Genomic DNA, 21,979 nt, shown 5'->3' on the forward strand with positions numbered 1-21,979 from the left:
TCATTCATTCAGCACTGTTATTTGGTACTTTCTTGAACATTAAGTAAATGGTATCAGACTGTTAGTCCATATTGTGTAACAACTTCAAAAAAAGTCAATAGAGCTAGCAACAGTGCTACTAAGCTGGATTTGGAAGCACTTTGTTAATATTAAAGAACATTTATACTTCTTAAAAACTATCTGAGTGTAATTTAACTGTTAATTCATGCTGTATGTACATTTTTACATTTTTAAATAATGTCGTTAGGTTTATATATATATATATATATATGTATTTTTTGCGCGGTTAGCTACTGAACTTGAAGCCCCTGGTGTAACGCTAACTGCAGCGCTAGCACCCATAATGCACAGCGAGGCTAGTTAGCGCTTAGCTGAAAACAACAACAGCGATACTGAACAACAACGACGGCGGCGGGGAGCAGATTTCAGCACAGCGGCGCAGTGTGTCACTTTTATGAAGCACAATGTCCGCCTGAATTTCTCTGGCTGGATGTTAGGACGTATTTTAGGACGTGTTTTGACTGCAGAGCGCTGAGTGTGGATAAGTGTGTGTTTTTAGGAGCTTCGCCCCATCCCTCTCCCTCAGGTCTCTCCCCCCTCTCGCTACAGGTCTATGGTCGAGGGTATTCCGGCGGCGGCGGTGCCATGAACAGCGGACTCCCAGCCTCAGCCGCTCCGCTCGGGGGGGTTGGGATACCAGGCGTGAAGGTGAAGTTTTGCCGCTACTACGCGAAAGACAAGACTTGCTTTTATGGAGATGAGTGTCAGTTCGTGCATGAGGACCCAGCTGTGGCCAGCCTGCCAGTGCACGGCGGCGGCGGTGCAGGCGGAGGAGGCGGCGGTGGAGGTGGTGGAGGCGGCGGTGGAGGAGGCGGAGGCAGTCCCGTGCCTTTCTCCATGGCTGGAAGCGGCGGGACGGCAGCCGGGTATCCGCTCGGGGGCAGCGCGGTGGTGGCGGCGGCCTGTGCGGGCGCTGCTCCTGCCAGTGTCCCCAAAAAGAGCGATGCTCTCGGGCCAGCGGGGGCAACTCTGGACGGGCAGCTCCTAGCCAGTAAGTTCGCACTAGGTAATGTTATTCAGCGGCGTAGGGGAGAACAGTGTAGAGAGCCTAAAATGCACCTATTCTGATGCATGAAACCGCGGGCCTTATCTGGATTGTGCAGAAATCGAGGTCGGGGATTCAACGAGGCCTCATTCCCTCCACCACCACCCCCTCTCAAAACAATACGAGGAAACGGAATGGGGGCTTTACTTTCTTTTTGCCGTCCATTACCCTACGCTGCTTGAAAGTGCTGGAAATGCAAGTCAGAAAGGATCGTTCGCGGCTCTGTTATTATGGTACAAATCTGGAGCTGCACCACATGTCATTGTTTCACTGTGAAACAGCGTTGCTTTGGAAGCTAACAGCTGAAGCCCGGTAGTGTTTCTTTGGTTTAGATGGGTTTGTAGAGCCGCTACTTTTACTTCTAAACCAAACTCTCGGTTCGTTGCTAACTACAACAGCTACGAGGTTTTAGAAGAGGCAGAATTCAGCTTCTTATTTGAATTTCCCCGTTCCACTTTAAATGGTGCAGCAGTTACATTCCGCCGCTTGCACCATTTAAGGTGGAACGGGGAAATTCAAATAACCTGGCGAATAAGAGGCTGACTTCAGCTTCGTGTGTCTTTATCGTTTACAAAAATAACGATTCGAACCCAAACTATTTAAATACGATCTTGTTATGATTATTATTTATCATAGTAATAATAGTAATTATTATTATTATTATTATTATGTATTAAAAAAAAACTACGGAAAAAGCGCGGAGTGCGTCAGCTGACCAAGCTGTTTACGTTGTTCCCAGCAAGGCTGTGATTGGCTGATGCACAGTTGGATAGTTTTGCCTTGGAGTTATTTGCTTCTCTTTACTATAAAAATAGCATGAACAACTTGGAAAAGTTAAATTTAAGTTAAAAATATTAATCTCTATCTGAGAACAGCCTGCTGCTATACAGGCTGTACCAGAATTTAACCATGACCCATTTTGTAGCCCCCAAGTTTGTCAGATCAAATAAGTTATATTTTGAAGTTTGTTTGGTTTTTCTCAGAGACAGAAACATGACCTGCTGCCAGGATACAGTGCTATCTTGAGCTTGTGATATTTTTTTTCAGTAGAGGCATGATGTTTTGTGCTTCTGAAGGCTGATGTTTTCTGTTGATAGCATGTTACAGCAGAATCATTCAGTGCTTAAAATTGTAATTTATTTATCGTACTGTGGGACAGAATAAGACACTCATCTCTGCTGATTTAGAAAGTTAACAAACCATATATTGGTTTATATTGTTTAATTTAGTAGTTAAATATTTATTTTGCCTCAAATCTCAGTTTTCTAAATGACCAGTTGAAAGGTAAATACTAAGGTTGACAAACGTTTTTAATTATAAAGAGAATTAAGTTATTTGTCTCTTATTTTAGTCCCTGGGATGGACGGCGGTGCACTGAGTGATGCGAATCTGACCAACTCCTACTTCAGCAGCAGCTTTATTGGGGTCAATGGGTTTGGGAGCCCAGCAGAGTCCAAATATTCTATGATGCAGGTGTGTATGTGGCTTTATGTCCTGTAGTTTGCTAAGTGATTTCATGCACAAGGTTGTATTGGTTATCAATCTAAATGTGTCCTGCTTTCATCATTTTTAGCAAACCTATTTTCCTAGTGAAGTGGTGCAGCAAATGGATTGTTATTTTAGATAAATGTATTCGAAAAGTTATTATGTACATAATCACCTATTTGAAGTTGTGAAAACAACTCAACATAATGAAAACTCTTAAAATTCTGGGGTACAATATTTTCTTTGTTTAAACTTTAAGATTGGTATTGTCTGGAAAGTGACAGAGATTGGTCATTTAGTTACTTGTTACATGCTGTAAAAGTACTGTGCTCTAAAATCAGTGATTTCATCATTCTTATAACAATCTTAATAACCCATGTACAGTTGTTTGCAAAAGTCTTAGCACCCTGGTTCTGTTTATTTTTCTGAGTGAAAATAAGTTCATCTACAGTGGACAAGCTTATATATGCAGGAAAATATGTCGTTTGCTGGAGAACATTTCAAAATGTGACATTTGTGCAGGCCACATTTTGTAATGTTTTTGTAGTTGTTAAAATATGCAGATGTAAACTTATTTTCACTTAGAATATCAATGTGTAATTTGATGAGGTGCACCCAAATGTTTTGTTTATGACTGTACTTCTAGTTCATCTTTCATAATGTTAATGCAAGGATAAGTATATAAATGTTTTGTAGTGTGTAAAAAAATGATACTTATCCACTCGTAGGTAGTAGATATTGTGAAGCCAGAAAATTGCACTGCTTTCTTTAAAATAAAATTAAGTGACCTCTAGCATAAAGAAGAATGGATGTGAAGACATTCGTCACCCAGATCTTGCAGCTGTACAAAAAAAGAGGAAGCATAAACCTAACTAACATGGTGTAAAAGCCATTATAAGGACTTTCAATGCAACAGTGTGGCAGTGACCACTGAGTTCTTTTTAAGCCAATAAAGGAAGGGTCTGGGACATGTTTACCTCCTACAGTTCACAGCTACACTTCTATTTAGAGTAAACTCGGGAGCAGATTTGTGCTAAGGTGATGCCTGATTATAAATCAGCATTTCCTAATATGAGCGCAAAGAGCCAAACAGACTTTCTATCATTGTTTATAAATACTGTGCAGAGAAGAATATTCTCTTTTTTCTGGCTTGAGGCTTGAACACTGAACATAATGTGTCAGACTGTCAGTTAGTTATGGCTGTCATGTACATATTGTATGTATGTTTGCCTGCTTCTGATTAGTCTTAACTCCTCTACAGGGATTTCACAAGATCCATGTTGTCAGTTCAGTTTTTCCCACTCACACTGTCAGAACAACTGTGTTGATAAGTGCTGTAATTAAAATTGTATCTCTTGCATTTTGAAGTTTGCACTCTGTTGCAGTGCAGTGTTAATATAAACATCAGTTAGAGCTGTCTAATTGTGGCCTGTATGTATTCAGAGGATGACCAGCAGCAGCAGCTCCCCGAGCCTCCTTAATGATGGTGCCAAGAATTTCAGCCACAGCACTCATGGTGAGCTGAAATCTGTTGTTTTTTTTTTATTTTTTGGAGTAAATAATGCTGTTTCTTGGCTTAAAATCAGTCCTTTCTGTTTGTATTGTCTTTTCTGTAGATCCAGTAAATTCCCCCACTTCCTCCCTTTTTAGTGACTTTGGTGCTTTGAGCATAACGCAGAGGAGAAAGGTAAGCTTTTAGTGAGCCAACAGAATATAAAGTTGTGCTCATGTCTTGTTTCAAAGGAACATACCATTAACCTTTGCTGCATCTGTATCCTGTTGGCACAGACAGTGGATTAAAACTTAAGTGAACTACGCTCTACTTAATAAACTTGTTGACTCAAAAAACATTTGTAATAAAAGGCAATGTGCCTGTTGCTTCAGTAGGATTTTTGTTACAGATGCTACAAATATGGCAGCAAGTTTAAGTTGAAAAATGTTGGTTTTTTAAATCCACAGCTTACAGTCCTGTGCAAAGTTTAAAATTTAGTTTTCAGTGAAAGAAAAAAGCAGAAAATGGAAGATTACATAAGTCACGACAACCAAATGTATAGACCAGTCTTTACTTTTGTGCACCTACTGTCATTCCATCCTTAAAACCAAGCAGTTACAGCTGTGTTCTCCCAACAAAAGCTGTTCCCAAAGAAGATGCTAACATTCACACAAGCAACTACCCAAACTCACCTTAGCTGCCTTGCAAATGTCTCTCTTGTGTGCAGCTGAAATGGCTGAGGGAGATATTCCTGAGGAGACTAGAAATAAGATAATCCACGTGCATTATGAAGGAGAAAGTCAAAATGGAGAGGAAAATTGACCTCGAGTCTGCAAGGATTCAAGATGTCACTGAGAAATGGAAATAAACAAAAGAGAAGAAAACCTGCACTAGAACACCGACAGGAGACATCTGAGATGAGGAGTAAGGTTTATGGTCTTATGAATGTAAATTTGTATTTCAGATTACTTGGATTCAGTCAGCTCCTAAGATTGAACTTGAAGGTGTAGAGAAATCTCCTTCAAATATCTTTGATGGAAAAAAAGAATGGGAGCTGTTAATAAGGCTAAGTGCTGTGTTGTTGAAGCTTTTGTATACTTTTCTGTTAAGTATGTTCTCTGAATTAGTTTGAATTATTTGTGATGAATTATTTGTACTTTTTTCCTGGAAATGAAATTAAAGGGTGGTCTCTCACTTTGCACAGGACTGTAGGTTGTTCTTTAAAATCTTTTCAACAGTGCTGCTTTAACACTTTGTGATTTGTAGGTGGCTTCCCATTTTGTTTTTATGTGGAATCTGAACGGGTTTTTTGTTTTGTTTTAAGGTGAAAATTGAATAGCTTCGAATGAGTTTCAACACTGACTGTTTTTGTGTCACACTGTCCAGTTACTCTCTGCATGAAGTATTGTTTCATTGAGTTAATACTGTGCTTTGTGTGTGGGTTCCTGAGCAGGCTCCTAATCCAGCAGCCACTGAATTCATCCCTAAAGGAACGCCTCGCATGGCCACCATGTCTCAGGCAGCTGTCCCCACATTTCCCTCGCCCCTCTTCCCCCACCCTGGCCTGAGTAGCTCCACTGCAGCTGGCCTTGCTCCTGGTAAGTGAGCACCTGCTCCTCCTCGTGTGCTTTCTTTCTATGGACTTCTCTCTCTTCTGTTTGTCTCTTCTGTTTTCTAATAGCTTGAAGCAATTAGTTAGCAATGTTGATTAGTCATTGACAGTGTGGGTTTATGGGGAGATGGGAGGAGGTGTTGATGCATTGTTTATTTAAAAGAACAAAAATACTTTTTAATGTTCGTGTAATATACAGAACTAGTGTGACAGATTGCAGTATAATACAGGAGTTGGGGGCAATATGGTTAATATTGTTAATTGCACCATAAAAGAAGTTAATGGCCACAAACACAACTTTGAATGATAGTGGTGCCATGACAGGGGATGAACAGCATCATAGTTTGATTAGGTAGTAAATTGAATGATAGTAGATTAAATGATTATAGAAAATCACAAGCAGCCCTATTTTGTTTAGTGAGTTATGGAGAGCTGTTTGTAACTGTAGTTTTCTTCTACAGGTATGTCACTGTCTGCTGGGTCATCTCCTCTCCACTCCCCCAAAATCACCCCCCACACCTCCCCTGCTCCACGGCGCCGTAGCCATACCCCTAACCCAAACCCAGCCAATTACATGGTGCCCACCACTGCGTCCGACCAAGGGAGTGGTGCCCACATAATCCAGAAGGAGACTGTGGGTGGGACCACCTACTTCTACACTGATAACACCCCTGCTCCTATGGCTGGAATGGTAAACTTCCTGTTTTTCTGATGCATTTTGCTCTTTTGGTCATGTTTACATAAATAGTTATGGTTTGTGCTGCTTGTTTTTCTTTCAGGTGTTTCCAACTTACCACATCTACCCACAAACAGCACCTCATGTGGCATACATGCAACCCAAAGCCAATGCTCCATCTTTTTTTATGGCCGATGAGCTCCGACAGGTATTGAAACACTTTTCTCTCTTAAATCAATTGACTGTAGGTTTACTCTGTGAGGATGTAGATATACCTGCAAATGAGGTGCTGTTCTCTACTTTTTTTTAGCATGTAGTTTTTATAATTTTTTTTCAGTTAGTCTCACTGCAAACAAGCATAAAACTTGTATTCTTCTGTGCCTTTACAAAACCTAGAATACCCCAGACCACTGTTGTCAAGACAGCCAGGCATCAGCTCCATGTACTGCTCTCATGCTCGAAAACAGCTTTTACACTCAGCCAGTTATACCGAACACTTTAGGGAAATTAGTCTGGAAAAGAGGCTCAAGTGTTAAAAGTCTCAAGTGTTATTTTTCCCTTAAAAAAGGTGAAGTATGATTCTGATTTAATTTACTAGGTGGAAACTTGTAGCAGAAAATAGCCCACCATCTGTCAAAAACTTGAAATCTGTCTTCTCCTTATCAAACATGATGCAAAGTTGTCATTAGTAGCTTTATTATTTATGTCCATATGCCTCCTAGTTTAGGATGCTGTCCATTTGTGCACCACTGCTTTACAGACGTAAAACTGTATTTAGTTGAGATTAAACTTGTTTTTAAAATTTTTATAACCAGCATGCTTATCAAGTTTGTCCTTAACTGATACTTCTTCTTTCCTCAGGAGTTGATAAACAGGCATTTGATAACAATGGCCCAGATTGATCAATCAGAGAACCCAGGTATTTCTTTCCTGATGTGTGCTCAATAGTATTGCTGTTATGAATGTCTTGGTTATTACTATGTGTTGTGTCTCTGCTTGTGAGCGATGTCTGAATTGTGGTCACTGTGTCTGGATTCACCTTGTCTAAAAGAAACCACATCCTTTCTGTCATATTTGAAGTATTCACTTACAGTTGATTTCTTTTTGAATCCTTCTTCTTTAGTCATTTTCCAGCACTCACTCGCACAACGTGCTGTACTGTTATGCATTACATCTGAGCCATATCAACCCTCTTTCACAGTAGTCATAAAATGCCATTTCCACCTGTTTAAAAGGTCTTTTTATTTATTTAATTTTTTTGCAACATTTTTCTCCTTCACTAATGTTGATGCAATATATTTCAGAAGAAATGTGTATGATTAACAAAACTGAAAGCAAACTGGATTTTTTTGTTTTTCTAAGTGAGCAAGCAAGTCAACATTTATAAATGTGATCTTAAGTGATTAAAATATCTTTTTTATTTTGGCAGGTGTACATGATTTTTTTTTTTTTAAACTGAAAGTTGCAGTCATGCTGTCTGTTTTTATCTCTGAATCTCTGAAGGTGCAACTTGTAAATGGTTTTCATCCCTCATAGCACACTTGCAGCTCAACAGTCACAGCGCTTCACATACAAAGAGGCAACAGTGTCTTAGTCAATCTCATAATAGATGTATAGGGAAATATTTCATTTGATTACATCAATTGATAATGAGTTGACTTCCATTCCAGTGGAATGGTCACTAGGGGGCATGTAGAAAGAGGTTAATCCAGATGGTTAAAAATTTTACCCAAAAGATTACATGCATTTTATACAGTATATTGTGGGAAATATGGGTAACAAGGTTTGTTTATCTGATTGTTTCATTTAGGAGTTCCTTCTGAGGTGGACAGCTACCATAGCCTCTTTCCGTTGGAGCCCCTTCCTCCTCCCAACCGCCTACAGAAAACCAGCAACTTCAGTTATATCACTTCTTGTTACAAGGCGGTTAACAGTAAAGATGACTTGCCTTACTGTCTCAGGAGGATACATGGTAAGAAGTACAGTGTAGACCACAGACCAGTCAGTCTGCAATAAATGTCTTTAGATACACTGAGTTGCCAGTTTATTAGGTGCCTTTTATCTACACTCACTGGCTGTTTTACCAGAAACGCCTGCCATGTGGGTGCACTTTGTAGGTTTACAGTTACAGACTGTAGCCCATCACTCACTTCCAAGCTGACCAGATAGTATTTAGTTGGTTGACCATACTCAACACAGCAGTGACACAGTCTTGTGGTGGTCCATGTGGTGGTTGCTTTCCACAAATGGGTGGGCTTAAACAAATCTGACAAGTGAAGCAACAGATGGGCTGCAGGTAGTAATTGTAAATCTAAAAAGTGTACCTGTAGGATTGATGTTTCTGATAAACTGTCCAGTGAGTGTAGATACAAAGCATGTGTTCCCAGTATACAGTATATTTATTTGCCAGTATATGTTGTTAGTACATGCCTGTTTTACATTTCGACTTGGGTGTCATTGCACTTCATGTGAGATTGCAATCTTTGTGTGCTTGTAGGCTTCAGGCTAGTGAACACCAAGTGTATGATGCTGGTCGACATGTGGAAGAAGATTCAGCACTCCAACGCTGTCACCCTCCGAGAGGTCTTCACCACAAAAGCTTTTGGAGACCATTGTAAGGATGCGTGTTGTGTAAGGATGTTGGTGTTCAGAAGTGTTGAAATAAGTTTAAATTGGAGAGTTGCTGAGTGTCTGGTTGTGTTTCTCACTCAGCGTTGGTGTTCTCTTATGATTTCCACGCGGGGGCTGAGACCATGTACTGCAGACACTTCAATGACCCAACGGCTGACTCTTACTTCACCAAGAGGAAGTGGGGTGAGTTGCCATTCCATAGCCACAAAGAGACAACCTGTACTGACTATATCTGGGTCACTGTTCTACACAAAACCTGTTTTAGTTGCTTGAATTGTTTTAGATCTTTATGGAGTTGTGGGGAAGCAGATATTTGTTATGTATGTATCTTGCCATGCCAAATTAATACACATCTTGCCATGCCACATTAATAAACATCATAAAATATATTTAATAATAAAATACTCATTTCAATGCAATAGCCTGGTCTCGGTCAAATCTAAAGATCCGCCTCATCAGATATCAAGACTCTGTCTTTTTGTGACAAACAAATTCACCAAGATACTGGAAATAAATTTTGTTTTTGTCAAAACAGCTATTGATGGAACTTCCCATTTAAAAGCTGTATTTGAACGAGAGGGCTGCAGTCATGGAGTCATAGAAGCAACATGCCAGCAGCTGGGACTCATGCTACAGATAATTGAAAGGGTTAAGTGCTTAAAAAAGTGCTGTTATTAATTGATTGTGTAAACTTTGACATCCGCAGTATATTTCCTTACATGTAGTTAATATATTTTTCATCTATTGTTTATCTGTGTTAATCTTATTCATGAACTGCATGAAAATTTTCATATTAAATCCTTAATTTTATCAAGAGTATGTTCCGGTCAGAGTGCAGATTATAGCTAAGTGAACTTGCATAGGTTTTACTGGTGTTTTGAATCGTACTGTTGCCCCTGCCCCAGTTCCGCTAGAAGAGTGTAATCATGCATTTAAAAGGAGGTTGTCCAGTGCTTTGCATGGAACATTCTTGCTGCTCTTCTGTTTGTGTCTGTGTTTGAGGACACACTTTGAATTCCAGGTCGTGTTTTAGAGCTAGGCTGCAGATGTGCGTGTAAAGCGGGGAAAGAGGAAATGGTGGTTGAAACCGCTTCTGCACCAGGTGGAGTCCAGTACCTGCAACTGATGGGGGAAGCAGCACAAGTTACAGTTACTGCACGTCACAGCCTTCATGCTACAGTACGGCACTGACGAAACTGCAACAGATTGGTAGCTGGGTGGACATCAAGGGGATTTGTTGGACAGCTGTACAAAGTGTCAAGTGTTTGAGATGTGACCCTTTTGATGATGATGATTATTATTATTATTATTATTATTATTATTATTATTATTATATTTGCGTCACTCAGCAGTGATTAGCTAATGTGTGGCTGGGGAGTTTAACCGTTCAGAGACATTGTGCTCTCTGATTAAAAAGAAAAAAAGAAGAGCAATTCCGTTTTTAGACAGAATACAAGTGTGAGTATGTTTTTAAAAATGGCTGATGCCAATTCTGGTACCACACTGAATAACCTACTTTGAATGAAGTAGTTGGTGTAAATGAGTACAATGTACCTTAACAGTTAAGTCATTAATATCTAGCTGGTTTTAAATGATGTGCATTAACTATGCTACATTAGTTACCTTGGATTGCATAGCACTGCAGTGGTGAAGAGTGGATTTTGTTTCAAGTCAGAAAAGCACTTCTGTACAGCTGTAAGTAAAGTATGTTTTATAGTTTTGATCCCTGTTCTTCATCGGTCTCTTTCAACAACAGTCTCTGGAGTACAGGGACAGCAGGAATTTCATCCTAGGCTAATCTGAGGAGCTCGCTAGAAATTTTACATCTTGTTGATGTCTTTTTGTTTAACTGTTTGAACTTTAGTTGTCCTCTAAAACCAGGCGTAATCTAGCTGGGTTTCCATTCAAACATGTTTTAAACAACATGTGCATTTAAAAAAATTTGGCAGGGGAAAAAACAGTGAATCAAGTCATTTTACCATCCTTTACCATTATGTAAAAAAACTTAAGATGACGTAGGCTGCCATGGTAGAGGACTGCATTGAAATGAGTAAAATGGAGAGATTTAACGTGCTTTAAGTAGAATTATCTTTAATTCTATGTTTAATATCATTTGCCACATTTTTGTGGCTGTGTTTGCATCTCCAAGAAATCTCCATGGTGCTCTGACATCATGCTGTAAACCCAAGTGCTCAGCAAACACGCCGATAAACTGAGCTACAGCGGCTTTGCTAACTTGTGCCACCTTGTGCACTGAAACACAAGGTGGTGTGCTTTGGTAGGACAGTACAAAGACAATGTAAAAAAAAAAAAAAAAAAAAAAGTAAATAAATAAAAATCACTATGAAAGTTTCTACTTCACTGTTCTATTTACTCAGAATAAAGTAGTCATACATAGACTTTGGTAGCAAATGTTGACTTTTTCCTGTTTTGCTAGCCTGCTTTGTGTCCCCCTGCCATGGTTCAGCAACACTTCTTTGTGAGAGCAGAGCCTTGTTCAATGCCAGCTTGAGTTGTTCATTAGAGCAGCAGTGTGCGCTAGGCTTACGTTACGTGGCATCAGGTGGTATTGGATGTTAGTGTTGGTGCATTTGTAAGAGCACAAATATGAATAAATGCTATATATATATGCTATAAATGACCACAGATGCATCCCTGATAATTATAATGTTGGGTTTAGGCCTGGGCGATAGGCTGATGTAATCTGATATCATTGATGATGGACAAGTATCCTGATGGCAATGTGTAGAAGGTAATATTTGCTGTTTTGGGAAAAGAACAAAGTATTAGAGAGGACTAATTTAATCATGGCTAGTAGAATTATGAACATTGTGCAGTTATGGCAGCAAATGCCTTATTTTATATATTTTTAGTATGTGAGCGTAGAGCCAATAAGAGTCCCCCAAGCCTAGTTGGGTTAGTTTGAGACCTGTCATGTAAAATAGGATTTCATGCTTAGCCAGCTAACTTTATGCTTAGTTTAGTCTAGCCTTGGATTTTTTTCTGACTATGGTGTGCCATTTTTACTGGGCTAAATCTAGGGCTAAGCAATACAATATTAATTGCCTTCATGATAAATTATGTTGCAGTGTGTTAGTGTTCTTTTCTGAACGTATTGTGGATATTGATCGTAATTAAAGAACACTGACCAACTGCATATTTCAAAGAGAGCATAATTAGACCTGCAGTGCAGTGTGGAGAATGTTGAATAAAAGTTACTGTTGTCATACTTTTTGATATTTCTTTTTTTAATGTTGCACTACTAGTTCTCCTGGGTGTGTTGCAACTTATCGTATGTCATAAAAAAAAAAAGTGACTTATCGTGAGAACTTGAAGTGTTGTGAAGTCTTTGCCATATAACCTACCCTTATTCATGTCACCATTTGCAGTTTTTGCAGATTTTCATGTATGCACACATTTTTCACAGTTCTTTCTGAAAATTGTGGGTTTTTTTTTTTTTTTTTTAATTTAGTATTTGCAGTATGGTTATAATTCTGTGATCACTCATTTAGCAGTCATGTCCGATGCCAAGTGAACCATACTGTACCCAAGTGCCTGTACTGAATTCGGCTACCTTTTGTGATGGGTTACCAAATGTGCCGATGACCCCATCACCACACAAGCTAAACAAGAACTCCGCCTACTTTTGTAGTTCTGTTGTGAAAGAAACAGGCTCAGGTGCTCAACCAGAGTGCAGACAGTTTTGGGTTCGAATTTGTAGCTGTAAGGTGCTGTACCATACTGCCCTGTGGAAAAACAACATATCTGCCTTTAGTATTGTGCACGTGATGTACTTTTATTCCAAGGCAGCCAGGATGTTGGTTCAGCTGTATGTGCTTATCTCTCTGTATTAATAAACCTGTGTGTGGGTGTGCATGTGTTCCGGTAGGTCAGCATGAACCCCCTCCTCCACGGCAGCATGCTGGCCTGCTGCCTGAGTCTCTGATCTGGGCCTACATTGTCCAGCTGAGCTCAGCGCTGCGCACCATCCATACAGCTGGCCTGGCCTGCAGGGTCATGGACCCTAGCAAGATCCTCATCACTGGAAAAACCCGGTACTTGCACATACATGAACATAGACATGCGTTAGACCTATTATTACCAACATGCCTGATTAACAGAACATGCATATGTAAAACACACGAAGTTCAGACTCGGTTGATGATGATGATGATGATGATGATGATGATTTCAGTTAAACCTTTACATTTATGCATTATCCAGCGAGACTTGTTATAGGAGAAGGCTAATGTAGCGTTACAATAATGTAGTGTTTGCTTAAGGACTCTTATTGGTGTGCTTCCCTGGGCAAGGAGTCAAACCCCAGTTTGCTGTGTGGAGAGTTCAAATGTTTTTAAGCTTTAGTTCTAGGTTATTTATGTCTGTGCAAGGTGGAATTACACAATTGCATTTACAGTACGTTTACATGTACAGCACACTGACAGTATTAACTCCTTTAGGAGGGTTGCATATAGACAGGCCATTTCTGAATTTTAATAATCAAGCATCAATAAGAATGACTGAATAACTGATTAATAGTAACAATAATAATTAAGAAATAAACTTATTCAGTTCATATGTCAGCTTAATTTGGTTTTGGGTAGTACTGGCACATTTCTAAACTACTAAATGTGTCCATTTTTTCCTGCTCTGCTGTTGAATTGACTTTTCACTGAATAGATGGTGGTCCATGTTTTGTTGTCTGTTGTACTTAGAGGTGATCATGTACATCGCATTTTACACATACAATACGAATAGAAAGCCCTCTTCAACTGAGGCTGATGCCACAGTACATGTTTGTTGGACATAAAGTGAATGCAGAAGTCTTTTATTAGGCCTAGTTTTTGTTCCTAAAAAAAAAATAGTCAAGATGAGTGTAGAATTGTTATAACTATAGCAGCACCCAAGTTGTGCCACATTTTTGGAAACGCATGGTTAAAAGTTAGACTACAGAAAACATATTTAACAGAAAACTACACAAGAATGGTAACAATGAAAATGTCAAATGTTTCAGTATTTAGTGTCCACACTTTGCCTTTACTACAGCTTCCATGATTTTGGGTTCGGTCTTAGAAGTTGGTTGGAATGTGCTTGGGCTGTTGAGGTCTGGACTCTGGGGTGGCCAGTCCATCAGCAGCTTCATTTAAGTTATGATTGATTTAAGTTTGATTTTGATTTATTTTAATTTTCTTCATCTTTACTACTTGCACCGTTGATAGGATTCCTCTTTTTTTCTGTGTAACTGGTAACTTTCCTTTTCTTCATTTGACTTTTCTTTAGAAGTTGTCGTACATCTCAAATATCTTGTGAAATTGAATAACTTGGTGGCAGTTTTGACTGAGAATTGAAATTAAGGATTGCCTCTGACTTTTGCACAGCACTGTAAATATAGTTCACTACAAACAGTTATTAATTATGTAATAGTTATTGTGTGTAAATAGTTCAGTAAAACGACTATAAAAACTCTGCACTTCCAAAGGTTGAGCTAGTGGTAGCACTGCTTTGAGCAGTTCAGCTCTGAGAAGAATGCTAAGTGCCTGGCTTGAACATTTCAGTAATCCAACTCTGCCTTCATTTCACTTACATCCTTGGATACCCCCCCACTATGAAGCACTATGATTGGTTAGGGAAGATGTGTGTATTTACAGCCTTAAGCAAGACCAGTATTGCAAAGACCAGCAATGTGATGAGTTAACAAGTGATGAATTGTCTGTTCCTAGTGGCATAGTTCTAATCTCTGGACATGCAACATTTAATTTCAAGATTAACTGTTAAATCAGGTATGTAGGCAAATGGGTGAAATATATATATATTTTTTGTTTTTGTTTTGCCCCCATCCCCCCCCCCCCCCCTTAGGTTACGGGTGAACTGTGTAGGAGTGTTTGATGTCTTAACGTTTGACAACAGTCAGACCAACCACCTGGCGCTTATGCCCCAGTACCAGGTAAAAGTCTGCATAAAATCAGCATGGAGATGTGGGTAGTGCCTGTGTGCTGTGTATATGTGGTTATAAGCCTGGAATGTCTTGGTGCCATCATGATTACTTAAATTATTGCTTTATTACCTAAATTGTCAATATGCTTTTTTGAGTATATTGTGGAAATAATCAGTACTCACTCTGTCCAACCACATGATTCATTACAAAGAGAGCATAACTAGCTCTGTTTAATTCATGTAGTGGCATGAAGTTTGTGAAATGTCAAAAGAAATTTTATATTTGTGGTTTTGCTAGTAATTTTTGTGACATTAGTGGTTGGTAGTGTGTATTGTGAAGATGTCTTCAAGTATAGTAATGTTGTATTTGTATGAAAACAACCCCCCCCCCCCAAAAAAAAAAAAAAAAAAAAACACTTTAAATTATTAATACATATTTTAGATTCTCTTGCTGGTCTAGTAGAAACAGCTTGATGGACATACCCATTTCCAACTCGAAATTCCATTATCAGTGCACCCCTAGTGACTGCCCTTGTTATGGTATGACCACCTCTTCTCCTGTAACGGTGCCTATTCTGTCCTCTCTTTTTCTCCAGCAAGCTGATTTGATCTCCCTGGGGAAGGTGGTCTTGGCTCTGGCCTGCAACTCTCTGGCTGGCATTCAGAGAGAGAACCTTCAGAAAGCCATGGAGCTGGTGTCCATCAACTACTCATCTGACCTCAAGAATCTCATCCTGTACGACATCATCACACATGCATGCATAATCGTGCAAGCTGACGTACATTTATAGGTTCTAGTCCTGCTCAAACACACTGACTGAACCAAACAGATAAGTTGTCCAAGCTGTTAATAAGCAGGGAAATAGCCTTCCAGGACTAAAATACCCCTTATTTGTACTTATTTATTCTTTCACATTATTTATTCTTTCATGCTAGCCAGCTGACAATTTAACACTTTGTCAAACATGCACACATGATGACACAAATAAATGCATTGGTCACATGTTAGCAAGAAGCCTACACACGCAATGCTTCTCTGCATGATTACTAGAGGTGCTTATTTCTAATCTCACAACAGTAGTGATTCAGTGTATTGAAAATTTTGGGCCAAAAAAAATCAGTTTAATTTATCAAATTCAGTTATAATCAAGTCGCACATTCAAAATGTACGTGATTCGTCACCTTCAGGGCAGTGCTTTTTTACTTTCCCTAGTACTTAAGCCAGGGTTATGTGATTTTTGCTTTTTCCCTGATTTCCCTGATTTTAGCCTTGATTTTTTTTTTTGTCTGGCCAAGTCCGTGCTGGTTGCCTGTTGTCTGCAGGTTTTGGGGCAGTTAGAGGAGACAGTTGACAGAGAGAACAGAGTATTGCGCAACACTCAAGCTTTCTCTTTGGAGGAGACAAGGGGGGGCAAGGAGGACAGAGCACAGGCTCAAAATGTTTTACCTCCAGATTGAATTTAAGACTTTCTCAGAAGTTTGATTTGCCCGCACATCAAAATGATGAGCGGACACAGCCTTTTTATTGAGTTGTGGTAGGAGCACAATTGCGACTTGCTTGTGCATTTAACGTTTGTATATTAAAAAAAATTGGAATTGATTGATTGTAGTTATTTGTATCATCAGCTAAAATGTCATGACTGCAACCGACCTACCCATCTCCTAGCAACGAGAGAGCGTGTGTTTGTGTAGGTTCCATGAATTTGCTTCAGTTTTTGTTTTGTTTGTTCTATTGTTTATATAAATGTGCTCCCTCGTTTTTGGGCCCTGCAGTTACTTACTATCAGATCAGAGTCGCCTGCGCAGCGTCAATGACATCATGCCCATGATCGGAGCCCGGTTCTACACACAACTGGATGCATCACAGATGAGAAACGATGTCATTGAGGAGGACCTGGCCAAGGTATGCATTTTACACGCATGCACACATGCGTGCAAGCAAACAAATGGAGTGCATGTGGGTATTCTGAGGTCAGTATGTAGGGGACGGAAGGTGTGAACTATAGATATTTTAAAAGCTGTGTGGTGTTTTGTGCTATCCGCTTTAGCGCTGAACTCTGAATGTGTGAAACTGCCCTGCCTTTAGTACAGACCTGTACAAACACATTTTCAGCTTTGTTCTGACAGTAGTGACCCAAGCCTGATCCACACAAACTGTGATAATTAGAACTGACAAGATCTTTTGGGTCTGTTTTAGACACCGAGATATTAACCTTGAATCCTATCATCATTACCATTATTATTGTCAGACTCTGGGGCTAAAGGCCTTTACAGACTGAACAATTTGTGATTTAATTATATGACGTGATTCGCTATACAAAGTGTGAAAAATGCAGCATTATTTGCCTTTTTTTGTGAACCTCTCGGGCGACATGAACTCGCTGACCAATCACTCTGCTGTCATCATGGTGATAAACAATCTGAGCTGTCGTCTATGTCCCAGTAACTAAAACTTGGAAAACCATCAAAAGGATGCTGCTTTGTTACTGGTGGTGTTAGCATTTTTAAAGGCAGCTCAAACAGGGGTTAAGTGTGCTATGGATGTCAAAGTTGTACTTATGAAGGTCTCCATGCGGTGGTCACTTTTCTGAAAGGGAGAGCATGCTGCCCAGTGACATCACTTTGTGAAGAGCAATGGATATAGTTTTGAAGATATTCTGCCCATTTCCACCAGGCCCTATAAAAATGAAATACAAAAACACTTGTGTGTGTTTCAGTTTCGATGTGGAAAAAAAACACATTGTGGTTTACTTTGTTGTTTAGGAAAAACTTTGATTTATTGCTTTACTATGAAACTAATGTTTATATAGTTAATGAGTCTGGTGTTGAAAAGCAAGATTTCTGCCTCTGGCCTGTGTTTTGCATTGTTCTTTGGGGTCACACACATCATGAACTGAATTTAGGCTGCAGCAGGGTTGGGTCTGAATGTGTTTCCATAAACTGTGCTGATGGTTGTGATATCTGTTTGTGGCTTTACCAGGTTTACCGCCACATGTTGACCAAAACTCATCAAACTGTCAAGTGAAAGTACCAGAGTACTAGAACATTTTTTTTCAGCCTCTTACTTCCCCTACACAGACCTGATGTACGAACTGTCTGGGTGGGGTCCTGATGTTCTAATGAGCACACTTGGTTGACAGCCCTCAGTCAAAGAAACCCAGTCTGCTATGACACTGCAGCAGAGCTAAACTAAGTGCAAGTTGAGAGAAATGAATGGGAGCAGGGCAAATGAGAGCTACATATAGTATGTTTGCGGTTTTGTAGACAGTGTTGTTCATGACTTGACTTAAAACAGTATCCAGCTTTTATGGTGATGTCTCAAAGAAGATAAGATTATTCATTTTATTTGTTAGCCTTCTGGATAGGTTTCTCTGACTCAAACAGAGAAAAGGAGACAGTAGAGGAACATAATTTGTTAAAGGTTCAGGAATTGCTGACGTTAAATGGTCATTGTTACTAGTGGTGTCAAACTTTCATCCGCACAGCCTTTCTCAAAGTTTTTTCAGCTTTCCGTAGTTCGTGTGCTTGGCATTGATATTTATTCAGTGAGTGCGCATTCGATTAATGAAGAGAAACATGAATTTGAGTGGGAACTGAATAGGATGTAACACTAATAAGTGCCATTGACAGCTTGCAGAATGTAAGGATTTAGAGCCACTGCAGCAAAGCCTGGCTGACTGGTGATGCAGTCTGCGACCTTGATGTCGAGCTGAATGAAACTTGGACAGTGTTCAAAGAAATCCACTTTATTAATTTGCAATTCAGTGCATCTAAGAACTCCAGTTATATTGAGTATGGACCTGCTGAACAGGTAATTAGAAGCAAACTGTCGAATTTTTTGGGGGAAAGTTCTGCCATTCAGATGCCTCCGCTGCTCCGTGTTAATAAATAAATGAGGGGGGGGTTAATAAATAAATGAGTACAAAGTCTGTTTGTATATGTAAACCTCTCATGGCTCTCTTACCCCCTGCAGGAGGTGCAAAATGGACGTTTGTTCCGCCTGCTGGCCAAACTGGGAACTATCAATGAGAGGCCAGAGTAAGTCCTGTATTCTCTCATTCTGTCAGTAGTGAGGAACCGTCCAATACTAATACACATTCTGTAACCATTCTTATTCACAGCTTTTAAAAACATTCTCAAAATAAGCTTTTCTGTAGAGTTGAATGAATGAATTCTTATGAATACATGCTGACATTTTTCTTGCTACTTAGAAAACCTATAATTGAGACAAATAAATACCTGTATAATGTGTGCTGTCTGTTTTGTGCAATTGACATTCTAGTAACATTATTCAGAATACAGGAGCTCACTAGTGGTCTGTCTTTACAAAAGTCAAATTTCATATTTAGCCACACTGTACAAAATTATCACATTCTGTGATGCTTCCTCTGTGTTCATATAGCTTACCACAGGTTTTATCAGTAGTTTCACTTGAAAAAGTTATTTCTGAAAAACTATAGTGGCAAGGGAATGATAAAATGGAATGATAAAATCTTATCTCTGCTGCCTCCACACACACATGTATAGAGAAACTGAAATCTGAGATATTTGAACTGTTGTAGATTCCAAAAGGACCCTACGTGGTCAGAGACGGGGGATCGTTACCTGCTGAAGCTGTTCAGAGATCACCTGTTCCACCAAGTGACGGAGGCTGGCACACCTTGGATCGACTTGAGCCACATAGTGTCTTGTCTCAATAAGGTAGCCTTTGCTTATTTTGGGGTGTAAAATAATGACAATGTTGTAGAAATGAAGATGGCGATTCAGCTGAATCCAGCTGAATAATCTAACAATCAACTCTAATATTTAATTTGGTGGTAACTGCTAATTGGAAATATGCATTTTTCCGTCCATACTACAATGTATTTCTGAATGAAACGCTGTATCAGGAAGAGTCTTGAAGCATTCCGCTTGATGATGGGTGGATGTGAGAGAAAAATTTTATTGCTTAATATTATTTTTCTCTGGTGCATGGTGTCAGAATTAAAAATCGGAAGATGATTCCGATCCAGACACAAGTCCTTACATTTTATTTAAAGATTATGGGAATACAAGAGTTTTTTGTTTTATTTGAAATTTATTTGAAATGATTCCTCATGACCAAGGATCTTAACCAACAAGGTAAACGTTTTGGTAAAGGTCAGTTTCGATTTCAGGATGATTTATGCTCTCTGTTCCTCCAGTCACAGTTTTTGAAAATAGGCGAGTTGTACCAAAGTCACTTCAAATCAAAATGAAACTGGAGATTTCGTGTGGTCCAATTTTTATACCCCTAAAGTTAGTTCACGTTTTCTGTACTGCATGCTGGCAATTTTCTTACTGAAACATGTTTTACGTCTCTGCTTGTTCAGTTGGATGCGGGGGTCCCAGAGAAGATCAGCCTAGTATCTCGGGATGAGAAGAGCGTGCTGGTGGTGACTTACTCAGACCTGAAGCGCTGCTTTGAGAGTACCTTCCAGGAACTGCTGGCTGCTGCCAATGGCCCCCTGTAGCGCCCCCACAGGCAAGGGGTGGAACTGCCTGAACCGGAGCACATTGCACTACAGTGAAGGACGATGAGCGCAGAATGATGATCTCATGGCCAGGGCGGAGCATACTGGTTGCTCACTTCCAGTCAGATACACTGTCCTGTCCAGAAAGGAAGTTTTTTTCTAAAGCATATTTTTTTAGTTTTCATAACCACACAGCTAACAAATTATGGACATGTTGACAGCTGTGATGAATTTTTTTAGACTTGGGGAACAAGGATGATGACAAAAAAGAAAAAAAAGACACTTTTCCTGCTTTTATTTTTATTTTCTTGGTTTTTATTTTTTCTGTGGAGGATGCACTAAATTTTTTTTATTTTATATATATATATATATATATATATATATATATATATATATATATATATATATATATATATATATATATATATATAAATAAATAAATTTACACAAGTGATCATGTGTGGTGCCCACAGGTTGTACTGAGACCTCACACAAGAAAGGATGAGGACTAGACTTCCAAAAAAAAAGTGGGGTGTGGTTTTCCACGTCTCCTTTGTGTAGGTCTACCTAGGCACTGCAAGTTGGGACAGACCACTTTTGCCATGTATGTAGAAACCAGACCACTTTTTGCCTCCAGCCTCACTAGAACAAATCACTGGGTTTGTGTATGTGAGATGGGCAAAATGTTGTTGAGACTGACCACTGATTGAATGTGTGGCAATATGGTGTGGTATGTCCCTAAGCACCCATCCCTGCAAACGAGACTTGTTCCAAAGTCAGGTGCGATTGAGGGATAAAATGCAGCATTGCTCAGTGGATGGGTGCTTTGTCCATGTAACTTTGGTGGCACTGACAAAGGGGTGCTCTCTCTCCTGTTGCTGTGTAAGACATTAATACAGAATTATGCAACCTCCTTTTTTTCTCAATTTTTCCATGAATACTTTTGCAAGGTGACAAAATCACAATTTGTGAGAGTGGAATTTTTTTTTGTTGTCTTTTCAATCAGGCTTTCTGGGTCTGGAAAGGAACCAAAGAACTGGACCACATTAGGAAGGGAACCAGTTCTGCCTCTTTTGTGGAATGTCCTCTCCCTTTAGCCCCTTTTGTGGAGCGACCTCAGTTTATGCCCATAACTCACTTTCATAGCTTCATTTGCCCCTCTTTCTCTCCATTTCATGTCAGTTTCCGACCTCCCCACCCCATGTCCCCCAACAAGGTCTCTAGACTGGTGTCGTATTGGACTTGGTGAATCTATAGAGCTCTTATGTGATGTAATACTTGCTGGTTGTCTTTCGTGCCCAGCTGTTGTGCAGTGATGCATGATGAGATGCTAGAAGCTCACTCACTTCAGTGATGTAAAGTTCTGTGGACCAATGCCAGTAGGAGTTCCTGGGAAGGCGGGGCAGAAGGGGCAGAGCTAGTTCGGGGTTGTGTTTGATGTTGCTTTTTTTTTTTTTTTTTTTTTTGACATACAGATCACATGGCAATGTGCTGGAAAAATACAAGGCAGTCACAGTTTGACCTCCAACCCAGGTAAAAGTGGGTTATGGGG

The 21,979-nt window shown here is 39.6% G+C and overlaps 1 protein-coding gene across 1 annotated transcript; it reads left to right on the plus strand.

Annotated features, from left to right (window-relative positions):
- The first annotated feature begins 336 nt into the window (after positions 1–336).
- On the plus strand, positions 337–20,696 carry pan3 (poly(A) specific ribonuclease subunit PAN3). The gene is made up of 18 exons (XM_017722135.2): positions 337–1,051; positions 2,457–2,578; positions 4,034–4,106; positions 4,207–4,277; positions 5,536–5,680; positions 6,156–6,385; positions 6,474–6,578; positions 7,232–7,289; positions 8,181–8,342; positions 8,868–8,984; positions 9,083–9,184; positions 12,891–13,056; positions 14,858–14,945; positions 15,532–15,671; positions 16,709–16,838; positions 18,909–18,973; positions 19,498–19,636; positions 20,287–20,696. Exons 1-18 carry the CDS (start codon positions 646–648, stop codon positions 20,425–20,427), a joined length of 2,460 nt encoding a protein of 819 aa, XP_017577624.1. The 5' UTR covers positions 337–645; the 3' UTR covers positions 20,428–20,696.
- Positions 20,697–21,979: the final 1,283 nt, after the last annotated feature.

The sequence above is a fragment of the Pygocentrus nattereri genome, chromosome 24, assembly GCF_015220715.1.
Source record: "Pygocentrus nattereri isolate fPygNat1 chromosome 24, fPygNat1.pri, whole genome shotgun sequence".
In the NCBI taxonomy this organism is placed as follows: domain Eukaryota; kingdom Metazoa; phylum Chordata; class Actinopteri; order Characiformes; family Serrasalmidae; genus Pygocentrus; species Pygocentrus nattereri.

Excerpts from the sequence above, each read along its gene's own strand:
- pan3 (XM_017722135.2), top strand. The coding sequence starts at position 646 with ATGAACAGCGGACTCCCAGCCTCAGCCGCTCCGCTCGGGGGGGTTGGG. Across the intron at positions 9,185-12,890 it reads CTTCACCAAGAGGAAGTGGG|GTCAGCATGAACCCCCTCCT; the intron begins GTGAGTTGCCAT and ends GTGTTCCGGTAG. Across the intron at positions 16,839-18,908 it reads TTGAGGAGGACCTGGCCAAG|GAGGTGCAAAATGGACGTTT; the intron begins GTATGCATTTTA and ends TACCCCCTGCAG.